At 51.2% G+C, this 23,140-nt stretch overlaps 1 protein-coding gene across 7 annotated transcripts in view; it reads left to right on the forward strand.

Moving 5' to 3' along the window:
- LOC140078023 (collagen alpha-1(V) chain-like) overlaps positions 1 to 23,140 on the forward strand; it is a 347,730-nt gene that overhangs the window by 233,846 nt on the left and 90,744 nt on the right. For all 7 annotated transcript variants that reach the window (XR_011849878.1, XM_072125797.1, XM_072125796.1 and 4 more), the window contains 15 exons: positions 1,062 to 1,193; positions 1,485 to 1,622; positions 2,133 to 2,405; positions 2,536 to 2,703; positions 3,027 to 3,086; positions 4,800 to 4,841; positions 4,946 to 5,008; positions 8,402 to 8,476; positions 10,611 to 10,703; positions 11,033 to 11,089; positions 11,177 to 11,230; positions 11,541 to 11,594; positions 11,698 to 11,751; positions 11,834 to 11,887; positions 11,977 to 12,030. Coding sequence is in view for 6 of the 7 variants with exons in the window: in XM_072125797.1 (XP_071981898.1) it covers positions 1,062 to 1,193; positions 1,485 to 1,622; positions 2,133 to 2,405; positions 2,536 to 2,703; positions 3,027 to 3,086; positions 4,800 to 4,841; positions 4,946 to 5,008; positions 8,402 to 8,476; positions 10,611 to 10,703; positions 11,033 to 11,089; positions 11,177 to 11,230; positions 11,541 to 11,594; positions 11,698 to 11,751; positions 11,834 to 11,887; positions 11,977 to 12,030 (1,371 nt within the window). In the remaining variant the exon portion in view is untranslated. The remainder of the gene's footprint in view (positions 1 to 1,061; positions 1,194 to 1,484; positions 1,623 to 2,132; positions 2,406 to 2,535; positions 2,704 to 3,026; positions 3,087 to 4,799; positions 4,842 to 4,945; positions 5,009 to 8,401; positions 8,477 to 10,610; positions 10,704 to 11,032; positions 11,090 to 11,176; positions 11,231 to 11,540; positions 11,595 to 11,697; positions 11,752 to 11,833; positions 11,888 to 11,976; positions 12,031 to 23,140) is intronic.

Here is a 23,140-nt window from a genome sequence, read left to right on the forward strand (position 1 = left end):
GCCCCATGCACATTATAAGATGCCCCCTTAGTATTATACCCCTGCACATTATAAGATGCCCCCCTTAGTATTATACCCATGCACATTATAAGATGCCCCCTTAGTATTATACCCCTGCACATTATAAGATGCCCCCTTAGTATTATACCCATGCAAATTATAATAGGCCCCCTTAGTATTATCCCCCCGCACATTATAAGATTCCCCCCTTAGTATTATACCCCTGCACATTATAAGATGCCACCTTAGTATTATACCCCTGCACATTATAAGATGCCCCCTTATTATTATGCCCCCGCACATTATAAGATGCCCCCTTATTATTATGCCCCCGCACATTATAAGATGCCCCCTTAGTATTATACCCCTGCACATTATAAGATGCCCCCTTATTATTATGCCCCCGCACATTATAAGATGCCACCTTAGTATTATACCCCTGCACATTGTAAGATGCCCCCTTAGTATTATACCCCTGCACATTGTAAGATGCCCCCTTAGTATTATACCCATGCACATTATAATATGCCCCCTTATTATTATGCACCATGCACATTATAAGATGCCCCCTTAGTATTATACCCCTGCACATTATAAGATGCCCCCTTAGTATTATACCCCTGCACATTATAAGATGCCCCCCTTAGTATTATACCCCCGCACATTATAAGATGCCCCCTTAGTATTATGCCCCCGCACATTATAAGATGCCCCCTTAGTATTATACCCATGCACATTATAAGATGCCCCGTTAGTATTATACCCCTACACATTATAAGATGCCCCCTTAGTAGTATGCCCCTGCACATTATAAGATGCCCCCTTAGTAGTATGCCCCTGCACATTATAATAGGCCCCCTTAGTATTATCCCCCCGCACATTATAAGATGCCCCCTTAGTATTATGCCCCCATAGTGTACTTTTATTAGATCAGTTTCGTGTGTTCTGTGCGGAGGCCGCGTACATCATGTTTTCTGTGGATCCATCTGGATCTGATAAACGACTGTTTTCCATTGCTGTACGTGCCATGTGTCTTATTGTTTTGTTTTCTTCTATTTCAGGGAGACATTCAGCAACTTTTAATTGTTTCGGATCATCGTGCAGCTTTTGATTATTGTGAACACTACAGCCCTGACTGTGACGCTGCCTCCCCGGACACCCCCCAGTCTCAGGATCCCAACCCGGATGAGTATGTAAGTGCTCCGAGTACTGCGTTACCTGGCCCAGCGATGGAGACACCTGCAGGGGACCACAAGGCTCATGGGATTGTCCTGCATCTCCCGGAGACGCGGGGGTCCTAATGGTCGCACCCCACCAGATCAGATACATTGTGCATTGTCTCTCCCTTTCCCCCATTCTTGGTCTTGTAGATTTTTGAAAACACACGGGATGTACAAGAATCAGCATTTTACACTCACTTCTGTCCTTTCACCTCTTGTGGTTACTTTGCTCTGGAATTTTATTGGGTTTCTATGTTTTCCTAGTATCCAGAAGCCGCAGAAGGGGATGAAGGCTACTATTATGAATACCCATATTATGAGGATGAAGATAAACCCGCCACCGTCAAGCCCACCCAAGCAACCGGAGAAGAAGTTGTACGACCACAACCTGACTTTGAAGCGGTAAGAGGAGCGGCGCAGCACACAGTGACGCGACACATCGCACACCCTACATTACATGTCACCTCTCCCATCTCTTCACATACATTTATTGTTCCCTTTATAATTATAAATTGACAGAATTTGAGGGATTTTTCCAACACTGTAAGCTCTAGGTGAGGGGAAAGTTACAGATCATCGTGAGTCTGACTAATGGGATCCCTAGTAATCTGGAGAAAGATGGGTACCCAAACCACCCACCAAATTTTACACCGAGATGGACCTTCACCCATGAGATCCTTGTACTTTTGTTTCTGCTCTCAATACACATGTACACAAGAGCCATTTCAGGACCTTGAAGGTCCTTAAACTATGATGCAGTGTTGTGGGCATGCTCTGTGACCTGTCAGTGTAATCCGGCCCATGCCAATAATGAGAAGTGATCTCTACAGAACAGGAAGTCAGTGATCAGAGGGGAGGGTGATTTTGTGATGCCACATCCCCTCTCACTTTTGTGTTAATTTCATCTTTCAGGAAGAAACCCCGGCCCCCACTGAAGCCCCCGCTATTGTCATCACCGAAGCTGCAATTGTAGAGAGCAACGTGGAGAGCAAAGTGGTGGTAGATCCCACAACCTACGAGTACAACTATGGCGGACAGGACTACTACTACACCGCACAGCCAGATGAAGGAACCATTTACTCTGAAGGCGAAGGGACGGAGGAGAAGGAGACGGTGGATGAGACTTTCCTGGACAGAACGGTGGAAGTGGTCACCAGCACGGTGACTGTGCTCAGCAACGCCAGTGTGAGTGATACCGGTCCGCGTATCTCCATGTCTGATCCGGCAATCCGGTTATCATGTTCTTACTGGAGGAAGATGGGACGGAGCAGATTCCGCTGGTTTTTGTTCTGATTGATGGATTGTGTTCCTTCAGGGCTCCGTGGACAGCGCTGCCGGATCGAGCCGCCATGAAAGCGTCGATGAAGGTTTCACGGAGGAAGTGGTGGAAAGCTTTGACACGAATTACGAATACCCAGACTTGTACGATACATCTGAAACAAACATAAAGGAGTCTGCCGCCACTACTGATGACATCTACGAGGTATTTATAGGGATCTTCACTTATCATCGGCTTCAATAAATAGGTGCAGAGGTATAAAGGCTCTGCCCTGTCCCTGGGGCCGTGACCCCTCGCATACTATGACCTGGTGATGGCACACCCCGCTCACCTGCCTGTATCCTCACTCATTGCCACCATGTTTTCTGCATGTAACAGCGCCCTCTATCTGTCTGGAGCAGATACTGCACTGTAATCATCTTTTCCACAGTGATTGAATACAGTTTAGTAACAATTGTTGTTACACTAATATCACATTGCTGTGCAAGTATATACAAAATATGTTACCTGACCCATGTTCATTGCAGGTGGGAGGAGGCGCAAGAGGCGAGAAGGGACAAAAGGGAGAACCAGCCATTATAGAACCAGTAAGTTCTACTGTAAATCATAAGGGTGACACGTGATAAGGTTAAAGTGTTCATTTCATGGCTTCCTCATTGATACAAGAGAAATACAGCATAAATATCTATTGCTACGCATCGGATTCCTCAAAGGACCCAGTGGTGCCCCCCTATGGCAGGTTTAGGTTTTTCAGATTAACAGAAATGGCAAAACCCATCTACCCACCTCTTGTTCAGTTTGGCATCTTCTATACCCTACATTACATGTGATTGACGCTGCACACACCCTGCCGGGTGCCATGGATGGACAGTCATGATGGGGTTAAGCCCCTTTCCCCATCGCTTTATGTCACATAAACACTTGGCTCCCGTCTACGTGTCCAGAGTTTTACCAGATGCCCTAAAATCCAAACAAGACAAACAGCAGAGTAATTATTGGCCGGGACCCCAGATGTTTTCAATGTGACCCAGCAAATGTCTGCATTGTGGGGTCTGCGCAGCGCCCCCACATTCTGTATATTACAGCCGTAGATCGTGGCGTTATCACAGCTGCCGCATGGTCGCTGCGTCCACCGCGCTGATGCTTCTCGCTCCTCATCAATGGCCTCACAGTTACCTGAGTCCCAGTGACGGGTCCTGATGAACAGCTGATGATGAGGGGGTAAGAGCTATCGTGTTATACACGGGGTAACCACCCAAACAAGTCATTGAAGGGCTGTCCCTTGGTCTGATTATATTCCTTGTATGGGCTAATTACAAACCATTGAGGATTTATTGGCCTTAAAGGAGTCTTCTGGTTTTCTGTAAATGAAGCTGCAGTAATCTTACAATATTTCTGCTTTATACCAAAGTGTGTTTCATGGTAGACAATGCTTCATCCACAGGCTCCAGATCTATCAATGGCTATTACTTCACACAGCTGAGGGTTTGCTTCTATTATTGACACTTTGGACACGGCACACACTGCGCTAGCACAGCTCTGCATTTCCAAGCGCAGGGGGCTGCGCCTCCACCGATCTCATTAGCGTTTCCTGCGACACGCATGCGATTGTTTACCGATCACATGCGTATCACTGCCAACGCAAAAGGGTTTGGCAAATGGCGCGGCCCTCGTTGCGCTATCACAGCGTGTGACCGCACCCTTCATGTTTCGGGGTTGGTGAATTTTATCTGCGCTGATACATTGTAACGATCTGAAAAAAGGATTATATAGACTGGATACATTTGTAGGGAACATGATAGCAGGTTACATTTGTTTACAGATGCAGAGTGTGCATGAACCCCCTATACAAATATGGAAAACCACCTGTCCCCTCCAAACTTTACTGGCAATGCCCCCCATCACTATATGTACCTGGCCGCTCCCATACTGACCCTACTATATATATATATATATATATATATATATATATATATATATATATATATATATATACACATGCGCATCACTGCAGGGTCTCCTCTGCCTTTCTTTACCCTCCTTGCTGATGTTCAGTTTATCTCTAGAAGCTACAGCATTGGGGGCACAGTAGAAGGAAGCATGAAGGAAGACCCCATCCCACCTGTGCACGAGCTGCGGAGCCCCCCTAGAAGCTGCCATGTCGTGGCTTTTCTTGCTTGTTCGCAGCATAAATGAGACACGTTTTGTGTTGTACAATGTCCAGTAATATTGCAGCCGTGTTATCTAGATGTCATTGGACACGGGTGGATCAGTAATCCTGTCTCTGTCTCTCCCCACAGGGAATGCTGATTGAGGGCCCCCCTGGCCCAGAAGGACCCGCTGTAAGTTACCTTTATCTGCGCATCTATTTCCAACGCTCCAGCTCCCATTCTCCATGTGTTGTCCGCCTTATGTCACATTGACCCATTTGCTTTCTCTTACTCAGGGTTATCCTGGTCCCCCTGGAACAACCGGACCCCCCGGCTCTACTGGCGACCCCGGTGAAAGAGTAAGACCCAAATGCTGATCGTCTTCTTAACTCTTGTATTTCTGGGTGGGGGTCAGCAGCGGTGTATGTGACACAGACCACCTGAATAACCATAGTACAGGTCAATAGATGAGGATTCATGTATCTCCAGTATCTGTGCAGGACATATGTCTGTATAAGGACATCTATAGGATCCCATAGCTTTCCATGGGACATCACTTTCTATAGACACTGGATGGGTGCATCAGTTGTGGCCGCAGAGTTACATGCGCTGACAGGACACAAGTGATGGATGTGTGTGCAGGAAATAGGCCTCATGGGTCCCTGCGGCTCACACCCCTCCCGTCTCCATAGTATAATGTAGTTACCGGAGATCACAGGAGGTGAAACATGGCTGACACTACCATGATGTCATCGCCGTGTACCTCCACGGTGATGGATGATGTCAGGAGTAATAACAAGTGATGCCAATAGGTACAGGAACATGTGCAGTTCTGCAGATCGGATCTGTGTCACCTATAGAAGTAATATACATTCTCTGTGAGTAGGGAAGGAAACATGGAGCTTATACTGAGGCCCATTCCACCAGGAACAATGGCGGCCATGCGAGAAGGCAGGCGATGTTATTGCTCCCAGCAGTACATAGCCGGAGCACATGACCTCATCCGTTACAACTGGGACATATGGATTGCATTAAGCCCAGGAATTGTTTGCAGGGTGTGTCCTGTATGGTGTAAGCCAAGGCCTAGACGAGGCGGGAGCGATGGCGGATGATGGGAGAAGAATCCTCGCCAGTAACCCTTTCCTGCCTGGCATGTTGTCTCCTCTATAACTGAAGTATCTTCCCAGCATATACACAGAATAGAAACTCTTGGGAGCAAAGAGACTTCCGTATAAACATAGAGCAGATGTCAGTGGGGTCCATGAGGGGTCCGCAGCTGTGGAGAACATTTAACAATGCCACCTAGTAGAGATAAGGTGCTACTGCCTGTCATTACTCTGTATTGCTGCGGGCCATTGAGATGTCACCATCACATACCGTAGTGTAGTAGCAGGGTCACATCTATAGAAGGAGAACACGCTGTGACCCGTGTCTGGAAAGCAGATGCATCAAATGTGAACACAATGATTTTATTACGCCCAGACGCCGGTTATTGTCATTCTTCCCGCTCTGTGATCAGCATAAAAGTCAATTTAATTGTTAATTGTTTTTTTTTCTCAGCTCGTCAATGCCTTGTGTACAGCAGTGAGATAACGCAGTAAAATGATCTCCCCTGACTGATTAATGCCCATTCATGCATTAAACATAAGGCCCAATTGTGACTGCATCTGGCCCTGAAATCAGATGGATACCGGGTCTATACCGCGCCGTGCGCTGCTGCTCTACATTGCTCTGCTGATTAGGAAGCAGATGCTGAGAACATTACATCAAATTTATATCTATGTCAGATGCATCCAACATCATTAATTCTGATCCACTCATCGGATTATACATATAATATAATATATGATCAGTATGTTCCTGATTGTCTAGCTACATATTTGCTGCCCCAGCAGATTTCCCTTTCTGATAGCTACATTGTATTCACCTGAACAAGCGCTGTACAGAGAGGAAGATCAGAGACCCGTATGCTGGTCCGTGAGAGTAACAGAGAGACAGAGGGCATTCTCTTAAAGGGAACTTGTCAGCAGCTTTAATCATATGGACTACAGCCAGTGTTAGGTATTGTCCCTGGAGAGATGTGTAATCAGACCTCACACTGCTGTGCTCTGTGCTCTCTGCAGCCAGTGTTATGTTTTGTCCCTGGAGAGATGTGTAATCAGACCTCACACTGCTGTGCTCTGTGCTCTCTGCAGCCAGTGTTATGTATTGTCCCTGGATAGATGTGTAATCAGACCTCACACTGCTGTGCTCTGTGCTCTCTGCAGCCAGTGTTATGTATTGTCCCTGGAGAGATGTGTAATCATACCTCACACTGCTGTGCTCTGTGCTCTCTGCAGTCAGTGTTATGTTTTGTCCCTGGTGAGGGGAGAGGTAATCATACCTCACACTGCTGTGCTCTGTGCTCTCTGCAGCCAGTGTTATGTACTGTCCCTGGAGAGATGTGTAATCAGACCTCACACTGCTGTGCTCTGTGCTCTCTGCAGCCAGTGTTATGTACTATTTCTGGAGAGATGTGTAATCAGACCTCACACTACTGTGCTCTGTGCTCTCTGCAGCCAGTGTTATATATTGTCCATGGAGAGATGTGTAATCAGACCTCACACTGCTGTGCTCTGTGCTCTCTGCAGCCAGTGTTATATATTGTCCATGGAGAGATGTGTAATCAGACCTCACACTGCTGTGCTCTGTGCTCTCTGCAGCCAGTGTTATGTACTGTCCCTGGAGAGATGTGTAATCAGACCTCACACTGCTGTGCTCTGTGCTCTCTGCAGCCAGTGTTATGTATTGTCCCTGGAGAGATGTGTAATCAGACCTCACACTGCTGTGCTCTGTGCTCTCTGCAGCCAGTGTTATGTATTGTCCCTGGAGAGATGTGTAATCAGACCTCACACTGCTGTGCTCTGTGCTCTCTGCAGCCAGTGTTATGTATTGTCCCTGGATAGATTTGTAATCATACCTCACACTGCTGTGCTCTGTGCTCTCTGCAGCCAGTGTTATGTATTGTCCCTGGAGAGATGTGTAATCAGACCTCACACTGCTGTGCTCTGTGCTCTCTGCAGCCAGTGTTATGTATTGTCCCTGGAGAGATGTGTAATCATACCTCACACTGCTGTGCTCTGTGCTCTCTGCATTGTTCCACAGCCCGATTCTTCTGTTCTATGGTGACAGATTCAACCAGATGCTAACTACAGAATTTACTAAGAAACAATTAGATGTGTGGATGAGTGTACAGGACAATAGTTCCCCAGGGCTGGTGCCTTAGGCCGGTGGCACAAGTGGCGTTTTGAACCCGGTTTTGGTCCGTTTTTAAGCAGTCCATTAAAAAAACGCATGCATTTTGACCAATTAAGATAATTGGTTAAACCTGTCAAAAACCCAGTTTTTAATGGACTGCTTAAAAACGGCCCAAAAACGGGTTCAAAACGCCACGTGTGCCGCCGTCCTTACACTGCTCTGACTGTTTCGTGTAGCAGAAGGAAAGCCTCCTGCCCCCCCGCTATCGGGACACATAGAGGTTGTGCACCGGCCTATATTTTCCCTAGGGCAGAAGGCGGCACAGTCTCATTGCCATGAAGCTTGCAGCGTGTTCAGACAGTGCTGCGGTGTGAACGTTGTGTCACTGATGACCCTTATGTACATGCATCACATGGCACAGACGTGCGGTAGTCTAGGATCTGATGCATATAGATATGGTATATATGGTATAGATGATGTCTCCCTCACGTGCTCTTTGTCTTGTCTCCTATCAGGGACCCACAGGACGTCCAGGACTCCCCGGTGCTGATGGGTTACCTGGACCCCCCGGCACTATGATCATGTTACCTGTAAGTACTCGGCATGAATGTACAGGGTCAGGCTGGATCCTGTAATATGCAATGACCCTGTGAGGAAGGGGTTACACGGGAAATGGTTAAATTTCAGTTCACATTAGCGATGATTGAGCCCCCGACATCCCACGAGTGAGATTCGTACAAGCGGCGTCCACCTACACACTGATCCGCCATCGCCGCAGCCTTCACAGAACAATCCTGACTTTTATATGTTCCCTCTGAATGCGCCGTCACTGATGTATTGTGACCGCATAAAAAACGAAAACCGCTATGAATTGTCGCCGAGCTGCTGGAAGATTCCTATTAGCGAGAACTGCTGCTTGTATCAAAAGAACAATCATGTGATTGAAGCTGCGGTACAGCGCTAACGCTCATACAAGAAAAAAGCTGCCACTTGTAGAGGATGCAAGAAACTAATAAAGAGTCACACGGAGACGAGCGGATATCACGGCCAGCGCCGCAGCAGATGGGGTCACGCCCGGGATCTATGGATGTGAACCTGCAGCATTAGACTTCATCACATTCGTCACTACACAAGGCTAAGGGTGAAGACACACATGGCGTTTTTGGGCCGTTTTTACTAAGTGCGTTTTCAGATCGTTAAAAACGCATGCGTTAAAAAACGCATCCGTTTTTTAAAAACGCATGTGTTTTTGTCCGTTTTTCCGAAATTCCGCAATGAAAAACGGACAAAAACGCATGCTTTTTTAACGATCTGAAAACGCACTTAGTAAAAACGGCCCAAAAACGCCATGTGTGTCTTCACCCTAAGGCTGCGTTCACACACTGCATCACATCATAAGGGTGATGCCACACGGGGCCTTCGCAGACTGATTTTAAATGGACTGAAAAAACCTGCGTTCCCCATGCGTTTGGCTGGTTTTAATCCGTCCACAGCTGCCTACATTTCTAGAAATGGAGATAATCAGGTTTAAAGCGGCCAAACGCATGGGAAACGTACAAAAATGCATGCGTTTTCAGTCCGTTTAAAACCGGACCAGGAATGCACCGTGTGACAGCAGCCTAACATGTACATAGAACTGTATACATACAAATGTGCTCCACAACCCAAAGCAAAACTCATTGCACTTATTATTGATCACTTAAATAAGCGGCCACGCGCTTCGCTAGTGCAATGGAGGCGTGTCTTGCGTGAACGCATTTCTGTTTGCAGTAAACCGCATGTGATCGGTAAACAATCGCATGCGTTTCACTTGAAATGCTATTGAGATCGGGCCGAGGCACGGCCTCCTGCGCTTGGGAGAACGCACAGTGTGACCGCACCCTTAGGGTGGTGACACACATGCCGTTTTTGGGCCGTTTTTAGTTACTGCATTTTCAGATCGGAAAAAAACTCATGCGTTTTTGACAGGTTTGACCAATTATCTTAATTCAAACAGGTCAAAAACGCATGAACTGCCTAAAAAATGCCATGTGTGTCACCACCCTTAGGCTGCGTTCACACTTTTAGTTTTTCAGATGCAGTTTTTGATGTCCAAACCAGGAGTGGAGTGAAAAAGGAGTAGGAACGACTTGTCTCAATGATATGTTCACACCCATTCTTATCCACACCTGCTTTTGGCATCAAAAACTGCATCTGAAAAACTGAACGTGTGAATGCATCCTTAGTTTTCGCGCACCTCAATAATACATACAAGGCACGTAAAAAAACAAAAAGAAAAACAAGAACTTGTGACGTTCCTGATCCACTTGTTGGTCGGAGCAGCGTTTGGCTGTGGTGCGGCAGGGGTTACACACGCGCTCATTAGCCGTTGTGGCTCGTTGCCCTCTCTCTCTTTGCTGCAGTAAAATCCTGATGATATGAATGTGATTTATGTATAATTCAATACCCAGCAATTTCATGGAGTCTTGATGGGGCCTTTAAAGCAGGAATAAATCTGAGATCCCAGCAGCTTTTATCCTGAATGGCGGAGGTGGAAATAAAACCGCCACTTGGTTTGTTTGTAGGCAACAAAATGGTGTTTTTACTGCTGAGAATAAAATGCAGATCCAGCCTAGTGATAGGAGGCGCCTGAGCGGGTCTGTAGCAGCCGAATATAAGGGGACAATGTTCTATTGATTGTTCTGTATGTATCACTTATATTATATTCTTCTGTTGTTTCCTTAGTTCCGATTCTCAAGTGGGGGAGACGGTTCCTCCAAAGGACCTCAACTTTCTGCTCAGGAATCGCAGGCTCAAGCCATTCTACAGCAAGCCAGGGTAAGAGCGCCGCCAGGACCGTCCACATCAAGGACCACCAAGTAGTCACATGACTGATATCCCAAGGTCAGGAAACTCCTTGCATGCTCTGCCCATGCTCAGCACATGCTCTGCAGTGGATTTCCAAGCACAGGTGTCTGTCAGATGCAAAGTCATGTGATGGCTAAGGTCCTGCTGAAGACGTTAATCTAAACCAAAATCATAGACTAGTGCAAAATTTTTCATCTTGCTGTGAGGCTCAGTGATCTCTTCCTGAAGCCCCCAAGGCAGTTCCGTATTATACCATAGTGCAAAGTTTAATAGTCGTTGTATGTGTTCTTCCTTTTTAGCTGGCCTTAAGGGGTCCATCTGGCCCAATGGGACTTACTGGAAGACCCGGTCCTGTGGTGAGTAATGAGACCTCCTAGCGAGCAGAACATGACTCACGGAGATGGGCGGATGATAACTGTGACTCCTCTCTTGTTTAATCGCAGGGGACTCCTGGTCCAGCAGGATTTAAGGGAGAAGCCGGCGACTTAGGGCCACAGGTATTTATACACAGTCTCTGGACATGAGACGCATTTTGTTTGGTGATTTGCAGATAATGTCTGTTATTTATTACATTACACTATATAGAAGCTTTGGGCAAATGCACAAGGTTCCCAGTACATGTGTTGTGCACAGTCTTATTTACTACCTCTATGAGGCTCGTATACCACAGTGTGACCGCACAATAGTAAAACTGAGTGTCACTCATGTCTGTTCATTTCTTCCAAGATTTGCCTGCCCCCACCTGCCGCTGTGCAGGGCTGGATCTGTATGGATGACACCTATGTTTCCACCTTATTTATCTTGTAGGGTCCTCGTGGTGCTCAAGGATCTCCTGGTCCCACGGGAAAACCTGGACGAAGGGTAAGTGTCCTCACCATACAGAGCAAGTGTAAAGCCACCAGCATTGTGTGTGAATGATCTCTATAAGGAGACATCAATGACCAAGGCTTCTTCTGTATTGTAGGGCCGGGCAGGGAGCGATGGTGCTCGTGGTATGCCGGGACAGACCGGTCCTAAGGTATGGGGGAGAGTGCCGCTCCATGGCAATCATTACATTCTCCACATAATACTCAGAATAATTTATCATGTTTATTTTTTAGGGTGACCGAGGATTCGATGGTTTAGCGGGATTACCTGGTGAAAAGGGTCATCGTGTAGGTCCATGATTTCTACTATTGTCATTTCCAGTATTTGTCATGTGTCATCATTTCAAAGTGGTTAATTTATTATTGGTTGTTTTCAGGGTGAATCCGGTCCCTCTGGGCCTCCCGGGCCACCAGGAGAGGACGGTGAGAGAGTAAGTACATTAATAGGTGAAGACCCAATAACAAGGAGGCTACTGGGGTCTTTACACTAGAGCTGGGACCTGGCTGATGCTCCTGGGGTCTTTATACTAGAGCTGGGACCGGCTGATGCTCCTGGGGTCTTTACACTAGAGCTGGGGCCTGGCTGATGGCTGATGCTCCTGGGGTCTTTACACTAGAGCTGGGACCTGGCTGATGCTCCTGGGGTCTTTATACTAGAGCTGGGACCGGCTGATGCTCCTGGGGTCTTTACACTAGAGCTGGGGCCTGGCTGATGGCTGATGCTCCTGGGGTCTTTATACTAGAGCTGGGACCTGACTGATGCTCCTGGGGTCTTTATACTAGAGCTGGGACCTGGCTGATGCTCCTGGGGTCTTTATACTAGAGCTGGGACCTGGCTGATGCTCCTGGGGTCTTTATACTAGAGCTGGGGCCTGGCTGATGCTCCTGGAGTCTTTACACTAGAGCTGGGGCCTGGCTGATGCTCCTGGGGTCTTTATACTAGAGCTGGGGCCTGGCTGATGGCTGATGCTCCTTGGGTCTTTATACTAGAGCTGGGACCTGGCTGATGGCTGATGCTCCTGGGGTCTTTATACTAGAGCTGGGACCTGGCTGATGCTCCTGGGGTCTTTATACTAGAGCTGGGACCTGGCTGATGCTCCTGGGGTCTTTATACTAGAGCTGGGGCCTGGCTGATGCTCCTGGGGTCTTTATACTAGAGCTGGGACCTGGCTGATGCTCCTGGGGTCTTTATACTAGAGCTGGGATCTGGCTGATGCTCCTGGGGTCTTTACACTAGAGCTGGGACCGGCTGATGCTCCTGGGGTCTGTCTTTATACTAGAGCTGGGACCTGGCTGATGCTCCTGGGGTCTTTATACTAGAGCTGGGACCTGGCTGATGCTCCTGGGGTCTTTACACTAGAGCTGGGACCTGGCTGATGCTCCTGGGGTCTTTACACTAGAGCTGGGACCTGGCTGATGCTCCTGGGGTCTTTATACTAGAGCTGGGGCCTGGCTGATGCTCCTGGGGTCTTTATACTAGAGCTGGGACCTGGCTGATGCTCCTGGGGTCTTTATACTAGAGCTGGGACCTGGCTGATGCTCCTGGGGTCTTTATACTAGAGCTGGGACCTGGCTGATGCTCCTGGGGTCTTTATACTAGAGCTGGGACAGGCTGATGCTCCTGGGGTCTTTATACTAGAGCTGGGACCTGGCTGATGCTCCTGGGGTCTTTATACTAGAGCTGGGACCTGGCTGATGCTCCTGGGGTCTTTATACTAGAGCTGGGACCTGGCTGATGCTCCTGGGGTCTTTACACTAGAGCTGGGACCTGGCTGATGCTCCTGGGGTCTTTATACTAGAGCTGGGACCGGCTGATGCTCCTGGGGTCTTTATACTAGAGCTGGGGCCTGGCTGATGCTCCTGGGGTCTTTATACTAGAGCTGGGACCTGGCTGATGCTCCTGGGGTCTTTATACAAGAGCTGGGGCCTGGCTGATGCTCCTGGGGTCTTTATACTAGAGCTGGGACCTGGCTGATGCTCCTGGGGTCTTTACACTAGAGCTGGGACCGGCTGATGCTCCTGGGGTCTTTATACTAAAGCTGGGACCTGGCTGATGCTCCTGGGGTCTTTATACTAGAGCTGGGACCTGGCTGATGCTCCTGGGGTCTTTATACTAGAGCTGGGACCTGGCTGATGCTCCTGGGGTCTTTGCACTAGAGCTGGGACCTGGCTGATGCTCCTGGGGTCTTTATACTAGAGCTGGGACATGGCTGATGCTCCTGGGGTCTTTATACTAGAGCTGGGACCTGGCTGATGCTCCTGGGGTCTTTGCACTAGAGCTGGGACCTGGCTGATGCTCCTGGGGTCTTTATACTAGAGCTGGGACCTGGCTGATGCTCCTGGGGTCTTTATACTAGAGCTGGGACCGGCTGATGCTCCTGGGGTCTTTATACTAGAGCTGGGGCCTGGCTGATGCCCCTGGGGTCTTTATACTAGAGCTGGGGTCTGGCTGATGCTCCTGGGGTCTTTATACTAGAGCTGGGACCTGGCTGATGCTCCTGGGGTCTTTATACTAGAGCTGGGACCTGGCTGATGGCTGATGCTCCTGGGGTCTTTATAATAGAGCTGGGACCTGGCTGATGCTCCTGGGGTCTTTATACTAGAGCTGGGACCTGGCTGATGCTCCTGGGGTCTTTATACTAGAGCTGGGGCCTGGCTGATGCTCCTGGGGTCTTTATACTAGAGCTGGGACCTGGCTGATGCTCCTGGGGTCTTTATACTAGAGCTGGGACCTGGCTGATGCTCCTGGGGTCTTTATACTAGAGCTGGGACCTGGCTGATGCTCCTGGGGTCTTTATACTAGAGCTGGGACCTGGCTGATGCTCCTGGGGTCTTTATACTAGAGCTGGGACCTGGCTGATGCTCCTGGGGTCTTTGCACTAGAGCTGGGACCGGCTGATGCTCCTGGGGTCTTTATACTAGAGCTGGGACCTGGCTGATGCTCCTGGGGTCTTTACACTAGAGCTGGGACCGGCTGATGCTCCTGGGGTCTTTATACTAAAGCTGGGACCTGGCTGATGCTCCTGGGGTCTTTATACTAGAGCTGGGACCTGGCTGATGCTCCTGGGGTCTTTATACTAGAGCTGGGACCTGGCTGATGCTCCTGGGGTCTTTGCACTAGAGCTGGGACCTGGCTGATGCTCCTGGGGTCTTTATACTAGAGCTGGGACATGGCTGATGCTCCTGGGGTCTTTATACTAGAGCTGGGACCTGGCTGATGCTCCTGGGGTCTTTGCACTAGAGCTGGGACCTGGCTGATGCTCCTGGGGTCTTTATACTAGAGCTGGGACCTGGCTGATGCTCCTGGGGTCTTTATACTAGAGCTGGGACCGGCTGATGCTCCTGGGGTCTTTATACTAGAGCTGGGGCCTGGCTGATGCCCCTGGGGTCTTTATACTAGAGCTGGGGTCTGGCTGATGCTCCTGGGGTCTTTATACTAGAGCTGGGGCCTGGCTGATGCCCCTGGGGTCTTTATACTAGAGCTGGGGTCTGGCTGATGCTCCTGGGGTCTTTATACTAGAGCTGGGACCTGGCTGATGCTCCTGGGGTCTTTATACTAGAGCTGGGGCCTGGCTGATGCTCCTGGGGTCTTTATACTAGAGCTGGGACCTGGCTGATGCTCCTGGGGTCTTTACACTAGAGCTGGGACCGGCTGATGCTCCTGGGGTCTTTATACTAGAGCTGGGACCTGGCTGATGCTCCTGGGGTCTTTATACTAGAGCTGGGGCCTGGCTGATGCTCCTGGGGTCTTTATACTAGAGCTGGGGCCTGGCTGATGCCCCTGGGGTCTTTATACTAGAGCTGGGGTCTGGCTGATGCTCCTGGGGTCTTTATACTAGAGCTGGGGCCTGGCTGATGCCCCTGGGGTCTTTATACTAGAGCTGGGGTCTGGCTGATGCTCCTGGGGTCTTTATACTAGAGCTGGGACCTGGCTGATGCTCCTGGGGTCTTTATACTAGAGCTGGGGCCTGGCTGATGCTCCTGGGGTCTTTATACTAGAGCTGGGACCTGGCTGATGCTCCTGGGGTCTTTACACTAGAGCTGGGACCGGCTGATGCTCCTGGGGTCTTTATACTAGAGCTGGGACCTGGCTGATGCTCCTGGGGTCTTTATACTAGAGCTGGGGCCTGGCTGATGCTCCTGGGGTCTTTATACTAGAGCTGGGGCCTGGCTGATGGCTGATGCTCCTGGGGTCTTTATACTAGAGCTGGGACCTGGCTGATGCTCCTGGGGTCTTTATACTAGAGCTGGGACCTGGCTGATGCTCCTGGGGTCTTTATACTAGAGCTGGGGCCTGGCTGATGCTCCTGGGGTCTTTATACTAGAGCTGGGACCTGGCTGATGCTCCTGGGGTCTTTATACTAGAGCTGGGACATGGCTGATGCTCCTGGGGTCTTTATACTAGAGCTGGGGCCTGGCTGATGGCTGATGCTCCTGGGGCCTTTATACTAGAGCTGGGACCTGGCTGATGCTCCTGGGGTCTTTATGCTAGAGCTGGGACCTGGCTGATGCTCCTGGGGTCTTTATACTAGAGCTGGGACCTGGCTGATGCTCCTGGGGTCTTTATACTAGAGCTGGGACCGGCTGATGTTCCTGGGGTCTTTATACTAGAGCTGGGGCCTGGCTGATGGCTGATGCTCCTGGGGTCTTTATACTAGAGCTGGGACCTGGCTGATGCTCCTGGGGTCTTTATACTAGAGCTGGGACCGGCTGATTCTCCTGGGGTCTTTATACTAGAGTTGGGACCTGGCTGATGCTCCTGGGGTCTTTATACTAGAGCTGGGACCTGGCTGATGCTCCTGGGGTCTTTATACTAGAGCTGGGACCTGGCTGATGCTCCTGGGGTCTTTATACTAGAGCTGGGACCTGGCTGATGCTCCTGGGGTCTTTATACTAGAGCTGGGACCTGGCTGATGCTCCTGGGGTCTTTATACTAGAGCTGGGACCTGGCTGATGCTCCTGGGGTCTTTATACTAGAGCTGGGACCTGGCTGATGCTCCTGGGGTCTTTATACTAGAGCTAGGGCCTGGCTGATGCTCCTGGGGTCTTTATACTAGAGCTGGGACCTGGCTGATGCTCCTGGGGTCTTTATACTAGAGCTGGGACCTGGCTGATGCTCCTGGGGTCTTTATACTAGAGCTGGGGCCTGGCTGATGGCTGATGCTCCTGGGGTCTTTATACTAGAGCTGGGACCTGGCTGATGGCTGATGCTCCTGGGGTCTTTATACTAGAGCTGGGACCTGGCTGATGCTCCTGGGGTCTTTATACTAGAGCTGGGGCCTGGCTGATGCTCCTGGGGTCTTTATACTAGAGCTGGGACCTGGCTGATGCTCCTGGGGTCTTTATACTAGAGCTGGGACCTGGCTGATGCTCCTGGGGTCTTTATACTAGAGCTGGGACCTGGCTGATGCTCCTGGGGTCTTTACACTAGAGCTGGGACCGGCTGATGCTCCTGGGGTCTTTATACTAGAGCTGGGACCTGGCTGATGCTCCTGGGGTCTTTATACTAGAGCTGGGACCTGGCTGATGCTCCTGGGGTCTTTATACTAGAGCTGGGACCTGGCTGATGCTCCTGGGGTCTTTATACTAGAGCTGGGACCTGGCTGATGCTCCTGGGGTCTTTGCACTAGAGCTGGGACCGGCTGATGCTCCTGGGGTCTTTATACTAGAGCTGGGACCTGGCTGATGCTCCTGGGGTCTTTACACTAGAGCTGGGACCGGCTGATGCTCCTGGGGTCTTTATACTAAAGCTGGGACCTGGCTGATGCTCCTGGGGTCTTTATACTAGAGCTGGGACCTGGCTGATGCTCCTGGGGTCTTTATACTAGAGCTGGGACCTGGCTGATGCTCCTGGGGTCTTTATACTAGAGCTGGGACCTGGCTGATGCTCCTGGGGTCTTTATACTAGAGCTGGGACCTGGCTGATGCTCCTGGGGTCTTTATACTAGAGCTGGGACCGGCTGATGCTCCTGGGGTCTTTATTCTAGAGCTAGGGCCTGGCTGATGCTCCTGGGGTCTTTATGCTAGAGCTGGGACCTGGCTGATGCTCCTGGGGTCTTTATACTAGAGCTGGGGCCTGGCTGATGGCTGATGCTCCTGGGGTCTTTATACTAGAGCTGGGACCTGGCTGATGCTCCTGGGGTCTTTATACTAGAGCTGGGACCTGGCTGATGCTCCTGGGGTCTTTATACTAGAGCTGGGACCTGGCTGATGCTCCTGGGGTCTTTATACTAGAGCTGGGACCTGGCTGATGCTCCTGGGGTCTTTATACTAGAGCTGGGACCGGCTGATGCTCCTGGGGTTTTTATACTAGAGCTGGGGCCTGGCTGATGCTCCTGGGGTCTTTATACTAGAGCTGGGACCTGGCTGATGCTCCTGGGGTCTTTATACTAGAGCTGGGACCTGGCTGATGCTCCTGGGGTCTTTATACTAGAGCTGGGACCTGGCTGATGCTCCTGGGGTCTTTATACTAGAGCTGGGACCTGGCTGATGCTCCTGGGGTCTTTATACTAGAGCTGGGACCGGCTGATGCTCCTGGGGTCTTTACAAAAGAGCTGGGGCCTGGCTGATGGCTGATGCTCCTGGGGTCTTTATACTAGAGCTGGGACCTGACTGATGCTCCTGGGGTCTTTATACTAGAGCTGGGACCTGGCTGATGCTCCTGTGGTCTTTATACTAGAGCTGGGACCTGGCTGATGCTCCTGGGGTCTTTATACTAGAGCTGGGGCCTGGCTGATGCTCCTGGGGTCTTTACACTAGAGCTGGGGCCTGGCTGATGCTCCTGGGGTCTTTATACTAGAGCTGGGGCCTGGCTGATGCTCCTGGGGTCTTTACACTAGAGCTGGGGCCTGGCTGATGCTCCTGGGGTCTTTATACTAGAGCTGGGGCCTGGCTGATGGCTGATGCTCCTTGGGTCTTTATACTAGAGCTGGGGCCTGGCTGATGCTCCTGGGGTCTTTACACTAGAGCTGGGGCCTGGCTGATGCTCCTGGGGTCTTTATACTAGAGCTGGGGCCTGGCTGATGGCTGATGCTCCTTGGGTCTTTATACTAGAGCTGGGGCCTGGCTGATGGCTGATGCTCCTTGGGTCTTTATACTAGAGCTGGGACCTGGCTGATGCTCCTGGGGTCTTTATACTAGAGCTGGGACCTGGCTGATGCTCCTGGGGTCTTTATACTAGAGCTGGGACCTGGCTGATGCTCCTGGGGTCTTTATACTAGAGCTGGGACCTGGCTGATGCTCCTGGGGTCTTTATACTAGAGCTGGGGCCTGGCTGATGCTCCTGGGGTCTTTATACTAGAGCTGGGACCTGGCTGATGCTCCTGGGGTCTTTATACTAGAGCTGGGATCTGGCTGATGCTCCTGGGGTCTTTACACTAGAGCTGGGACCGGCTGATGCTCCTGGGGTCTTTATACTAGAGCTGGGACCTGGCTGATGCTCCTGGGGTCTTTATACTAGAGCTGGGACCTGGCTGATGCTCCTGGTGCTTTATACTAGAGCTGGGACCTGGCTGATGCTCCTGGGGTCTTTATACTAGATCTGGGACCTGGCTGATGCTCCTGGGGTCTTTATACTAGAGCTGGGACCTGGCTGATGCTCCTGGGGTCTTTACACTAGAGCTGGGACCTGGCTGATGCTCCTGGGGTCTTTATACTAGAGCTGGGACCTGGCTGATGCTCCTGGGGTCTTTACACTAGAGCTGGGACCTGGCTGATGCTCCTGGGGTCTTTACACTAGAGCTGGGACCTGGCTGATGCTCCTGGGGTCTTTATACTAGAGCTGGGACCTGGCTGATGCTCCTGGGGTCTTTATACTAGAGCTGGGGCCTGGCTGATGCTCCTGGGGTCTTTATACTAGAGCTGGGACCTGGCTGATGCTCCTGGGGTCTTTATACTAGAGCTGGGACCTGGCTGATGCTCCTGGGGTCTTTATACTAGAGCTGGGACCTGGCTGATGCTCCTGGGGTCTTTATACTAGAGCTGGGACAGGCTGATGCTCCTGGGGTCTTTATACTAGAGCTGGGACCTGGCTGATGCTCCTGGGGTCTTTATACTAGAGCTGGGACCTGGCTGATGCTCCTGGGGTCTTTATACTAGAGCTGGGACCTGGCTGATGCTCCTGGGGTCTTTACACTAGAGCTGGGACCTGGCTGATGCTCCTGGGGTCTTTATACTAGAGCTGGGACCTGGCTGATGGCTGATGCTCCTGGGGTCTTTATACTAGAGCTGGGGCCTGGCTGATGGCTGATGCTCCTGGGGTCTTTATACTTGAGCTGGGACCTGGCTGATGCTCCTGGGGTCTTTATACTAGAGCTGGGACCTGGCTGATGCTCCTGGGGTCTTTACACTAGAGCTGGGGCCTGGCTGATGCTCCTGGGGTCTTTACACTAGAGCTGGGACCTGGCTGATGCTCCTGGGGTCTTTATACTAGAGCTGGGACCTGGCTGATGCTCCTGGGGTCTTTATACTAGAGCTGGGACCTGGCTGATGCTCCTGGGGTCTTTATACTAGAGCTGGGACCTGGCTGATGCTCCTGGGGTCTTTATACTAGAGCTGGGACCTGGCTGATGCTCCTGGGGTCTTTATACTAGAGCTGGGACCTGGCTGATGCTCCTGGGGTCTTTATACTAGAGCTGGGACCTGGCTGATGCTCCTGGGGTCTTTATACTAGAGTTGGGACCTGGCTGATGCTCCTGGGGTCTTTATACTAGAGCTGGGACCGGCTGATGCTCCTGGGGTCTTTATACTAGAGCTGGGGCCTGGCTGATGCTCCTGGGGTCTTTACACTAGAGCTGGGACCTGGCTGATGCTCCTGGGGTCTTTATACTAGAGCTGGGACCTGGCTGATGCTCCTGGGGTCTTTATACTAGAGCTGGGACCTGGCTGATGCTCCTGGGGTCTTTATACTAGAGCTGGGACCTGGCTGATGCTCCTGGGGTCTTTGCACTAGAGCTGGGACCGGCTGATGCTCCTGGGGTCTTTATACTAGAGCTGGGACCTGGCTGATGCTCCTGGGGTCTTTATACTAGAGCTGGGACCTGGCTGATGCTCCTGGGGTCTTTATACTAGAGCTGGGGCCTGGCTGATGGCTGATGCTCCTGGGGTCTTTATACTAGAGCTGGGACCTGGCTGATGCTCCCGGGGTCTTTATACTAGAGCTGGGACCTGGCTGATGCTCCTGGGGTCTTTATACTAGAGCTGGGACCTGGCTGATGCTCCTGGGGTCTTTACACTAGAGCTGGGACCTGGCTGATGCTCCTGGGGTCTTTATACTAGAGCTGGGACCTGGCTGATGCTCCTGGGGTCTTTATACTAGAGCTGGGACCTGGCTGATGCTCCTGGGGTCTTTATACTAGAGCTGGGACCTGGCTGATGCTCCTGGGGTCTTTACACTAGAGCTGGGACCTGGCTGATGCTCCTGGGGTCTTTATACTAGAGCTGGGACCTGGCTGATGCTCCCGGGGTCTTTATACTAGAGCTGGGACCTGGCTGATGCTCCTGGGGTCTTTATACTAGAGCTGGGACCGGCTGATGCTCCGGGGGTCTTTATACTAGAGCTGGGACCGGCTGATGCTCCTGGGGTCTTTATACTAGAGCTGGGACCTGGCTGATGCTCCTGGGGTCTTTATACTAGAGCTGGGACCTGGCTGATGCTCCTGGGGTCTTTATACAAGAGCTGGGACCTGGCTGATGCTCCTGGGGTCTTTATACTAGAGCTGGGGCCTGGCTGATGGCTGATGCTCCTGGGGTCTTTATACTAGAGCTGGGACCTGGCTGATGCTCCCGGGGTCTTTATACTAGAGCTGGGACCTGGCTGATGCTCCTGGGGTCTTTATACTAGAGCTGGGACCTGGCTGATGCTCCTGGGGTCTTTACACTAGAGCTGGGACCTGGCTGATGCTCCTGGGGTCTTTATACTAGAGCTGGGACCTGGCTGATGCTCCTGGGGTCTTTATACTAGAGCTGGGACCTGGCTGATGCTCCTGGGGTCTTTATACTAGAGCTGGGACCTGGCTGATGCTCCTGGGGTCTTTACACTAGAGCTGGGACCTGGCTGATGCTCCTGGGGTCTTTATACTAGAGCTGGGACCTGGCTGATGCTCCCGGGGTCTTTATACTAGAGCTGGGACCTGGCTGATGCTCCTGGGGTCTTTATACTAGAGCTGGGACCGGCTGATGCTCCGGGGGTCTTTATACTAGAGCTGGGACCGGCTGATGCTCCTGGGGTCTTTATACTAGAGCTGGGACCTGGCTGATGCTCCTGGGGTCTTTATACTAGAGCTGGGACCTGGCTGATGCTCCTGGGGTCTTTATACTAGAGTTGGGACCTGGCTGATGCTCCTGGGGTCTTTATACTAGAGCTGGGACCGGCTGATGCTCCTGGGGTCTTTATACTAGAGCTGGGGCCTGGCTGATGCTCCTGGGGTCTTTACACTAGAGCTGGGACCTGGCTGATGCTCCTGGGGTCTTTATACTAGAGCTGGGACCTGGCTGATGCTCCTGGGGTCTTTATACTAGAGCTGGGACCTGGCTGATGCTCCTGGGGTCTTTATACTAGAGCTGGGACCTGGCTGATGCTCCTGGGGTCTTTGCACTAGAGCTGGGACCGGCTGATGCTCCTGGGGTCTTTATACTAGAGCTGGGACCTGGCTGATGCTCCTGGGGTCTTTATACTAGAGCTGGGACCTGGCTGATGCTCCTGGGGTCTTTATACTAGAGCTGGGGCCTGGCTGATGGCTGATGCTCCTGGGGTCTTTATACTAGAGCTGGGACCTGGCTGATGCTCCCGGGGTCTTTATACTAGAGCTGGGACCTGGCTGATGCTCCTGGGGTCTTTATACTAGAGCTGGGACCTGGCTGATGCTCCTGGGGTCTTTACACTAGAGCTGGGACCTGGCTGATGCTCCTGGGGTCTTTATACTAGAGCTGGGACCTGGCTGATGCTCCTGGGGTCTTTATACTAGAGCTGGGACCTGGCTGATGCTCCTGGGGTCTTTATACTAGAGCTGGGACCTGGCTGATGCTCCTGGGGTCTTTACACTAGAGCTGGGACCTGGCTGATGCTCCTGGGGTCTTTATACTAGAGCTGGGACCTGGCTGATGCTCCCGGGGTCTTTATACTAGAGCTGGGACCTGGCTGATGCTCCTGGGGTCTTTATACTAGAGCTGGGACCGGCTGATGCTCCGGGGGTCTTTATACTAGAGCTGGGACCGGCTGATGCTCCTGGGGTCTTTATACTAGAGCTGGGACCTGGCTGATGCTCCTGGGGTCTTTATACTAGAGCTGGGACCTGGCTGATGCTCCTGGGGTCTTTATACAAGAGCTGGGACCTGGCTGATGCTCCTGGGGTCTTTATACTAGAGCTGGGACCTGGCTGATGCTCCTGGGGTCTTTATACTAGAGTTGGGACCTGGCTGATGCTCCTGGGGTCTTTATACTAGAGCTGGGACCGGCTGATGCTCCTGGGGTCTTTATACTAGAGCTGGGGCCTGGCTGATGCTCCTGGGGTCTTTACACTAGAGCTGGGACCTGGCTGATGC

The sequence above is a fragment of the Engystomops pustulosus genome, chromosome 9 (genome assembly GCF_040894005.1).
Source record: "Engystomops pustulosus chromosome 9, aEngPut4.maternal, whole genome shotgun sequence".
NCBI lineage: Eukaryota > Metazoa > Chordata > Amphibia > Anura > Leptodactylidae > Engystomops > Engystomops pustulosus.